The sequence below is a fragment of the Mercurialis annua genome, linkage group LG1-X (assembly GCF_937616625.2).
Source record: "Mercurialis annua linkage group LG1-X, ddMerAnnu1.2, whole genome shotgun sequence".
Taxonomy (NCBI): Eukaryota; Viridiplantae; Streptophyta; class Magnoliopsida; order Malpighiales; family Euphorbiaceae; genus Mercurialis; species Mercurialis annua.
In genome coordinates this window covers 14,424,189-14,434,695 of record NC_065570.1, presented here as the reverse complement: position 1 = coordinate 14,434,695, position 10,507 = coordinate 14,424,189, and the positions used below count along the sequence as shown (strand labels likewise).

The 10,507-nt window shown below is 28.7% G+C and overlaps 1 protein-coding gene across 1 annotated transcript; it reads left to right on the top strand.

Moving 5' to 3' along the window:
- The first annotated feature begins 4,745 nt into the window (after positions 1 to 4,745).
- On the top strand, positions 4,746 to 6,684 carry LOC126680363 (cytochrome P450 71D11-like). The gene is made up of 2 exons (XM_050375507.2): positions 4,746 to 5,633; positions 5,907 to 6,684. The coding sequence occupies exons 1-2, from the start codon at positions 4,758 to 4,760 to the stop codon at positions 6,516 to 6,518; spliced, it is 1,488 nt and encodes a 495-aa protein (XP_050231464.1). The 5' UTR covers positions 4,746 to 4,757; the 3' UTR covers positions 6,519 to 6,684.
- The last annotated feature ends 3,823 nt before the right edge of the window (positions 6,685 to 10,507 follow it).

Genomic DNA, 10,507 nt, shown 5'->3' with positions numbered 1-10,507 from the left:
TCCGCCCTGCAATTATAATAATTTAAATTTAAGTTATAGAAATAATATATATTAAATTAAATAAATTTCTAAAATTATTTAATTTATTTAAAATAATTATTTATTTTATTGTTTTTTTTAAATAAAAAACAATAATTAGATTTAAATTTTTATTTTTTTTTAAAAAAAAATTGCAATTTTTTTTAAATCCCGGAACGGGCGTCCGGCGTCCCCTCCGGAAGAGGGGACGCCGGACGCCCACGTCCCCTCCGGAAGGGGGGACGCCGAAAACGGCGTCTCCCCTTCCGGAGGGGACGTGGGACGTCCGCTGTCCCCTCCGGAAGAGGGGACGCCGCACGTTCCCTCCGGAAGAGGGAACGTGGGCAATCCACGTTCCCTCTTCCGGAGGGAACGTGGGATTTCACGTCCCCTCCGGAAGAGGGGAGGGGACGTGAAATCCCGACGTCTCTTTTTTTAATCGTTTTAAAAAAAAGATCGAAATTAAAAAAATAAAACTTACCGGAGGTTGTCGATTTCCATCTCGTTCGGAATCCGGCATTTTCGTAAAATATAAATTTGTAAAAAGTTGAATGAGTTGAGAGGATTTAGATTTTTTGTTTATGAATTGGTTTTTTATTCAAAAAGTGAAAAGGGCAAATATGTAATGTGGCTGTGCGGTGCTAAGTAAAAAGGGGCGGTGTTTAGCAATCCAGTTGTTATATGCATATGATGAAATTGTTATATGCATATGATGAAATTGTTATATGCTTTTAATGTATATCCATATCCAATTTCAATAGGGTATAAATCTAAAATTTGTATTGTCAAGAAAATAGAAGCTAACAATCATCTAATTAGTTATATATCAACTAAATACCTAAAATTTATAAGATTGTCATGAATATGTAATAAAAGTTATCTTATGTATTAAAGATATAAATTAAAATAATCAATTTCACCTACACATCTTGTATTAAGATTTGCACATATAATTGGAATAATATCACTATTATGTATATTTAATTATAAGTTCTATGATAAAATGCTTGTTTAGAATTACATATTTCTTACTTCTCATGATCAGTTAAATGAGAGCCATATGCCAAGATTTACAAGCTTTTAGTTTATTTTCGGTATTTCTAATTTTATGGTGTTTCCCAGTTTTGGCTAATGATTAGAGGCTATCTCTATTGTTGGTTGCATAATATAATATTTATATTTAGTCCAAATGAATAAAAAAACGCCAAATTTTTCATAAATTTTTACAAAAGCAAACTTTTCAATTTTATCCAATTTGTCTTAAAATATATAATTTTATTTCAATAATGTCCAACTATATAATTTTCCTCATGTGGCGTTTACGTGGCCTTAATGTGGCAATACCACATATCAGCGCCACATAAACAAAATTGTGTAGTTGGATATAATTGAAACTATATCATGCGTTTTAAGACAAATTGGATAAAATTGAAAGATTTGAATTTTTTTGAAATTTTCATGAAAATTTTAGCTTTTTTTTATAAGGCCTTATATTTGAGGTATATTGCTAAATCGACAAGTTTAATAAGATAGCAAATTATAAGAATTAATTATGTCCACAGATTTGAACCTTTTTATATGATGCATATTATCTTTTTTTTTTTTTTTTTTTTTGGTAAGCCCATCCGGTTTCCAAGGCTTCGCCCTGACTAATCCGGATCCGACCCGTGTCGCGCACCTGGCATGGTGGGTGAGTCTTCCAGTGGGAATTTTCTGCATTCACAAGGACTCGAACCCGAGACCTTGCTTAAGCGATACCAAGCCGCTTACCACTTGGACCAACTCCCATTGGTTATGATGCATATTATCTTATGATCCGCATGTTGGTAACATATAATGGTCCGCATTAAAAATGTTCCTAGTACTATTGGGTGATTTCATTTCAATCCAGGCTTTAGGTTTCCATAAGTGTAAGCAAAACCGAGCATATTGAATTTACAAACTATTCTATATTTTTAATTTTTAATTATATTTTAAGTATTGACTTCTTTTTTAATCTGAGATAGATCTACATTAAGTTATTTGTTAGCGGGGTTAGTAGGAGTTAGCATGTATTTTTTAATAATTAAACAGACAAACCACAATTTGAAAAGTGGAAGGGTCGAACCCCTAACCTCTCCATGTACTGTTGAGACTTAGCCAACAGGCCAAACCCTCAAGTATATGTAATTTTTGATTAAACTCGTCAAACAATGAATAAATGATTAAACCATCACCTCTTTTATTTTTAAATTAATAACTGGCCAACAGGATACGCTCATAACATTCAAAGCATTGAATCAATTAGCTTTCTTCTTGGAGCCAGCCATTTTTTACTTTCGTATAGGAAGTGATGAACGGTAAACCGATTTTGTAATTAATATTAAAAATTCTTGTGTTTTTCAATATTCATTATATTTTGATAAAAAAATACTTTCTCGGTCCCTAAAACTAATTCGTTTAAACTAATATAAAAATTAAATAATACAACTAGATCGATCAAAATTGATTATTTTACTGCGCTTTTTATTTTATCTTTTTATAATTTTTTAGATACATAAATAATTTATTAAAATTTTGGAGTTTGTGACTAAAAATTGACTTTTCATTTCAATAGCAATATATAATAGAAAAAATTTCCAAAAAAAATATTATTAATGACTATTTGTTTTATTGGTGCAATTTGTATTGAAACATGAAATAATTAATTCATTTAGAGATAATCATACATATCATAAATAAAATTTTATCCTTAAATTGTTTATTAAATACAGAATAATGTCTATAATTTAAAATGTTAAAAATAATTAGACGACTTATTAATTCGGAACATATGAAGTCCTTATTTAACTATTAAGTTTACCTGACGCATGATAAAATAATTCTTTAACTTCTTTTATCATATTTGATTTACGAATTTTTTTTATATACTTATTAAAATAATAATATATTTATATAATTATTAAAATTATATGTTGTATTAGCTTTTGCTGAATGTTATTCTATTTGGCCTATAGCAATATATTGCTTCTTTTTGGTGATTTACAAAAACAAAATATTTGTCTTATATTTTTGTTAATGTTGTTAAAACCGGACCGGACTGATCGGTCGGACCTGGTTAAGTATAAAATTATATTTAAAAAATCGGATGGGAATCAGTTTAAACCGAAAAACACGGTTTACTGACAAAATCGGACTGCTCCGGGTTTTGAATTCTCGTTGTTTTAAAGGGGACATGACAAGATTGACATTTGTCTTTTTTTTTATGTCTTTTTTTTTTCACAAACTTCTACTTTATGTCATAGACCCTCATAGCTATTGCATTCATCCTAGTATATTTAAATGTGCTTTTTTTTTACCCTAAAAAAATGTGCTTTTTTTTTCATTCAAAATAATTTAATATATGAAAATAAAATTTATTAATACGAAAATTTAAAATTAAATATTAAATATTAAATTATCTCATAAATTAACTCTTTTAATAAATATAACATATTAATTTCATTACTACATTAAATGTAATTTATTTTTATTATTAATTTACTTAAAAAGATCAAATTTATGTTTAAAATTAAAAATGCACGCACAAAAAATTTAAAGTTTTTGATTTTTTGTATTAAAATTCTAAAATTCAAGTCGAACCGTGTACTCCTCATGAAGCCGATTTGATTTCTCGTCTGATTTTGAAAATATTACTCCTAACATGCACCCTATTTTTTTTTACAAAAATGCTACACCAATATTATTTAATAAGTAATTTTTTTTAAATATATCACCATTTTGAATCAATTAAAATTATATTTTACATATTTAATTTTATTTGAATAGATTATATTTTTATTTATACTTTTATTATATAATTTTAATTTAATAATTATTATTTATTAAAATAAACAAATATTTTTTTCTTTTATACAAATAATTATTTTGTATACTCTTACAAAGTGTTCATTTATAATTATATTTTACAAATAAAATTTAAAAAATTTATTTATTCAAATACTTTATCATTGTCTTTGTTTATGTCTTGGGTTAAAGCAAATTACTATAATTCGTCCCCGTCTACGTATCATTCGACATTTTTCACAAATTTTATCTTTAATTTTTAATATTATATATTTTTGATTTAAATAATTTATATTTGTTAAAATTAAAAAATTTGATCCAATCCAGTTGAACAGGACTGAACTTATCGAACCATGAACCCTCGAGGAAGCCGGTTCGTTTTTCAGTCCGGTTTTAAAAACATTGGTTTTTGTATCATATTAAAAATTTATTATTTTTCACCATGAATTACACTTAATATTTCTAACTATGAAAAAAAATTTATTTATTATGGTGGCCTATTCATAAGATAAGTGATCTTTATGATTTAATAATAATGAAATAATGTTATTTGGCTCTTTAATCAGCTTATCAAATCAATAGCAACATAAATTTTATTTTTTTTTCTCCTATTTTATTTGATAAAAATCTTGTTTTTTTTTATGTTTTATTGTGTAATATTGTGTCAAGAAAGCCGACTCCGGCCGTAATAATGAATTAAGCAGCCAATGGACGACAGTAGTACTAAATCGCATTCTTCTAGGCTGCCATGTAATATTTGGGCTGCAGGAAATTTTGGTTCAATTATTTTATGTTTTGTTGTAATATTATGTCAAGAAGCCAAAATTTTCTAAGTTGTTGACCAGTGTGGTAAGCAGGAATTGATATATAAAGAGGGTAGGGGATGGCATGTATTATCTCCAACTAATTCTAAAATGTTGTTGCTTATTTTTAGCCTCTCCTTCTTTGGGTTAGTCCTGAGGGCAATTTTAAAGAAATTTAAAGGTACCAAACCTCTAAACTTGCCCCCCGGACCATGGAAGCTCCCTATCATAGGAAATATGCACAATATAATGGGCGATCTACCCCATCGTAAACTTGGCGACTTGGCGAAGAAATACGGCCCCATTATGCAGCTTCGAATTGGGCAAGTTCCGACATTTGTGATCTCCTCAGCGGAGACCGCAACACAAGCGTTGAAGACGCACGACATCATATTCGCGCAAAGGCCGTCTCTGATAGTCTCTGATATCATATTCTATAAGGCTGCTGACATTGCTTTTGCGCGCTACGGTGATCACTGGAGGCAAATGCGGAAACTCTGTATATTAGAGCTGCTTAGTCCGAAACGTGTGCAATTATTCCGACCTGTCAGGGAAGAAGAAGTATCCAATCTCATCGCTCGTATTTCATCCAGCGCAGGATCTGTTGTCAATCTTACCAAAATGTTAACTTTATTATCATGCACTCTCATTTCAAGAGCAGCCTTCGGCAAAAAATGCACTGTCCAAAAACAATTCATTCCGCTCTCTACCAAAGTTATAGATCAAATTGTGGGCTTTAATTTTGCTGACTTGTTCCCCTCTGTCAAATTCCTCGATTTCATTACAGGAAATCGGTATAGACTCAACAAACTGCACAAACAAATTGATGTCGTGCTTAACACCATAATCGATGAGCATAAGAATTTCAGGGCCTCGTCAACGATTGAAACCGAGGATGAAGATCTCGTCCATGTTCTGTTAAATCTACAAGAGCACGGAAAGCTTGAAATTCCATTAACAACGGACATTATCAAAGCGGTTATATTGGTAAATCATTAATTATACCTTCACTTGTTTTTTCATTTTAATATGCCTTTTAAATTATGAGCCATATTTCAAATTCGGTATCAAATCAGCAGTACCAAAAGTTCAAATTTTATTTCAGATCATATCACCTTTTCGATCTCTTATGGTGATGAAATAAAATATATTGTCACGTCAGTCTCCATTTAAGTCTTCATTTTAAAGAATCTTGACTTGCAATAAATATTAAATTTTTGTGATTTCTCATTAGGCTTTCTAATACTTTGATATATGTAGGATATGTTCCTTGCAGCGGTTGATTCATCGGCTGTAACTGTCGAATGGGCGATGTCAGAATTGATTAAGAATCCGAAACTGATGCAAAAAGCGCAAGCAGAGGTGCGACAAGTTTTTGGAGAAAAAGGAATAGTTGAAGAAACAGAGTTCGATAAATTAAAGTATTTAAAGCTTGTTATCAAAGAAACAATGAGAGTGCATCCTGCGGGTCCATTACTGCCTCCCAGAGAAACAAACGACCATGTCCAAATCAATGGATATGACATACCAGCCAAGAGTAGAGTGTTAGTAAACGTATGGGCTATCGGAACGGATCCTAAATATTGGATTGAACCGGAAAAGTTTCTACCCGAGAGATTTAGCGATGGTCGAGTGGACTTTAGGGGAAATAATTTTGAATTGTTGCCCTTTGGTGCTGGAAGAAGGGTATGTCCAGGTATATCATTTGCCATGGCTAATGTGGAGCTTGTACTTGCACAATTACTCTTCAACTTTGATTGGGACCTCCCCGACGGTATCGACAAAGAACAACTCGACATGACCGAGAAGTTCCGCACTTCGACTGTCAGGAAATACGATCTATGCGTGATTCCCATTCCGCGCCATGTATGAACTAAGTTATCTTCTACTTCAAAATAATGTGCATTCCTGCATTTCAAGCTCCAGACTAGAGATTATGAGCTTTTTGTTTATTTGACGTTTTATGCATTTTTAATTATTAGTTTTTGTAGGAACTAATTTATACCTATAATAAATAAATAATACTTGGTTTGTTTTATTTTTTTTTTCTTCAAGTCCTTTGTATTCCGTGGATGATATCATTTTGCTTAACTAGTAAAAAATTGCAGCAATTAAAAGCAAAGGGATCAGCCACAAGGGCGGAACCAGCCTTATGCCCCAGGTAGCGACAGCCCCACAAATTATTATTTTTTTTGTAAAATTGCTCCTTCAAATTTTAATTTTTCTAAAAAATATGGTTGCGTAATTTTAAATTTTATACAATTAGCCCTTTAAATTTTATTTTATACAAATTAACCATCTCATAATAGAATTCTTAGCAATCTCTCTTGAATTGTCAATTTCAAAAGTAGTTTGTCAACTTTCACAGACTTCTCCACTGTTGGAGGTGTTATTCCATCAACGTGTAAAATACCTAGACATATAAATGTCGGTTGCACTCTTTTTACTCTTCCCTAATTATATAAAAAAAAAACTACATAAATACAAATGCAGATATGAAAATAACACTTGAACATAAATGGATACACGCGGAAATAGTATTATTTTAAAGTGTTCTTTTTATGCTAAATATACTGCTCCCTCCGATTCATAATATTTATTGTATTTAATTTTAATAAAAAAATTAAGAAAACAATTAATATGTGTTAATTTATAGATAATTTTACTAAATTATCTCCATTGAAACTTGTTTGCATTTATGACTATTATTTTTATTTGTTTATTATATTTTTATAATAAATTAATGAGGGGGTAAACATGGAAAAATAACAATTAATATTCTCTTGAGATTCTAAATTGACAAATATTATGAACCAAAAGAATTTTTCAAATGCGATAAATATTATAAACCGGAGGAAATATTTTGTAGGCCAAACCCATATAAAGGTCCCTGTACTTTACACTTTTTTTTCTGTTGGTTCTTATACTTTATTTTTGTATTATCTGATCCCTTTACTTACCTATTTTTGATTTTCAAGTCCTTTGTGAGTTTTTTTCAGTTCCTCTACTTACAATTTTTGTTTCCTCCAGTCCCTCTACTTACAATTTTTGTTTCCTCCAGCCACACAAAAGGACCGAAAAAGACTCATAAAGGACCTGAAAATCAAAAATAGATAAGTAAAGGGACCAAATAATACAAAAATAAAGTATAAAGACCTATGAAAAAAAAATGTGTAAAGTACAGGAACCTATATATGGATTAAGCCTATTTTATATTCAAAATGTCAAGTTATTGGCATGTGGAAAAGAAAAACGTTGATTGAATATAACATTGGTATTATTTAATGGTAACTAAATTATTTAATATATCTATATCTATATCTATCTATATCTATATCTATATATCTATATCTATCTATATATATTATAATATTGAACTCCAAAAGAGATCTCACACAATTTCGTCAAGTGTCTTCTTATATTTCATCCACGTGTACAACTATATTTAAATTTATTTTAATTTTTATTTATATAATTTAATTAACTATTTCTTAAACACACAATAAATTTATAGTTATGAAATTTAAAGAGTTTAATATAAGTTATAAAATTTGAAGAGTTTTGTTTAATTATTTACATTTTAAATTATGACATAAAATATATTTCAAAAAAGACATTTGGTTAAAAATATAATTTTAAATTTAAAAAATGAAGATTTAAATCCATTGTATTTTCAAAAAAAAAATTAAAATTATGAAATTAAAATTTAAAGAAATTGAACTCCAAAAGAGCTTTCACACAATTTTGCCAAGTGTCTTCCTATATTTCATCCAGCTGTACAACTATATTTAAATATATTTTAATTTTTATTTATATAATTTAATTAACTATTTTTTAAACACACAATAAATTTATAGTTATGAAATTTTTAAAAAGTTTAATATAAGTTATAAAATTTGAATAGTTTTGTTTAATTATTTACAAAACTATTGATAATTCCTATTGATAATTCCTTGTGTTCGATTTGTGCTATTGGAGAAACGCGAGATCATCTTTTCATTCACTGTAGCTTTGCAAGGAGTGTTTGGATTGATGTTTTTCGAAAATTGGACGTTGTTTGGGCCTTTCCTTCTACTTTTATTGATTTTATGGTGCTGTGGCAATTTATTGTTCCAAGGGGTCCTTACCGGAAACTTTGGGAGATTATTTGGTTTATGATTGTTTGGGAGATTTGAAAAAGTAGGAATTCAAGAGTTTTTCAGAGTGCGGATATTGCGAAGGAAACGATGATTTTCAATTGATTTAACAAGGCGGCTTTCCTTTATAAGCTTTGTAATAGGAGTTTTTCATACTTGGGTTTGGATTTTTTTAGAAATCCATTTTGTATTCTTTTTTCGAACTTGTGATTGTGTGTTTGTCCGTTGCCCATTGCCTAAGCCTCTAGTGTGCCATTTTTAATGTGCCACTTCTTGTGCGAAAACTTTGAGTAGCGGTTTTGCCACTTCTTGTGGCTTTTAATGAAATTTCTATTCATCAAAAAAAATTATTTACTTTTTATATTATGACATAAAATATATTTTAAAAAAATTGATTAAAAACGTAATTTTAAATTTAAAAAATGAAGGTTTAAATTCATTGCATTTTAAAAAAAATTAAAATTATGAAATTAAAATTTAAAGAAAAAAAGTTTTATTAAAAAGTTAATTTTAAATTTAAACAATAAAGGTTTAAATCCATTGTGATATAAAAAAAAAATTTAAAGAGTTCTTTTATACATCATTAATGTTGCAAATTATGAAATCAATTATTATTTTTAATTAGTTATAAATTTAATTAATTGTAACTTTTTAAAGTCATTTACTATGAAATTTTAAAATTCTTTTATATTATTAATATTTGTAAGTTATAAATATGAAAAGACTATTTTTCTATATATAAATTAGAAACATCAACCAAATTTCATATATATAATTTCTTATCTTATATACATGTATGCACTTGAATACTAAAAAAAAGGTAGGTATTTTTCATCTTTTAAAATGACAAAATATATTTATATTTCACAAAAAGTAAAATTACTTATAGGTAATTTTTTATTGTTTATGCTCAATTGATGTGCTTTTATTGTAGGAGAAAAAAAAAAGCACGCATATCGTTAATTTATAGTTAGAAAGCATATATTCGAATGATATTATTTTTCTTTATTTGCTTGTTGGTGATGTGCATGAAATTCTACGTGTTTTTAGCTTTATAACTATATATGATCATGTAATGAAAGAATTATTTAAATTTTTTATTATTCAAATTTTTCATATATCAAAATAAGATATTATAAAAAAATTATTTATTGTAAACTTTATTATCAAATCCGAGCAATGCGCGGGCATCGACTTAGTTGGAAATAAATATTAAACAATCAAAAAATAGTAACTTTTTTGGGTAACGAGGAAATTCCTGGCGGAGCCCGGCCACCTCTTAGCGGCGGAATCTGACACTTAAGTAAGCCTTCAGAAAGGCTAGTCACAAAATTCCACCGCTCGAACCTCCCACTTAATACAGGCTTTTTAACAATTTGTTTAATTTAATTTGGATGTAAATACCTAAAATTCGTATAATTCTCATAAATATATAATAGTAGTTGTATAAGATATTAAGATAGTAAATTTTTAAAATTAACTTCGCCTGTACATCATATTTTAGGTTTTGTGCATGTAATCATAATACAATATATATATGCTATTTGTTTAAAATTCTATGATTATATGCTTGTTTAAAAATACATTTTGTTTACTTCCCATGATCAATCAAATGAGTCATATGACAACTTTTATTGTACTAACGCAGAGATTTTCAATCTTTTTCAGTATTTTCGGCTTTTCAGTTGGCCATTCATTTATAATTACAAATTACGTTTGTTCACT

Excerpts from the sequence above, each read along its gene's own strand:
- LOC126680363 (XM_050375507.2), top strand. The coding sequence starts at position 4,758 with ATGTTGTTGCTTATTTTTAGCCTCTCCTTCTTTGGGTTAGTCCTGAGG. Across the intron at positions 5,634-5,906 it reads TTATCAAAGCGGTTATATTG|GATATGTTCCTTGCAGCGGT; the intron begins GTAAATCATTAA and ends TGATATATGTAG.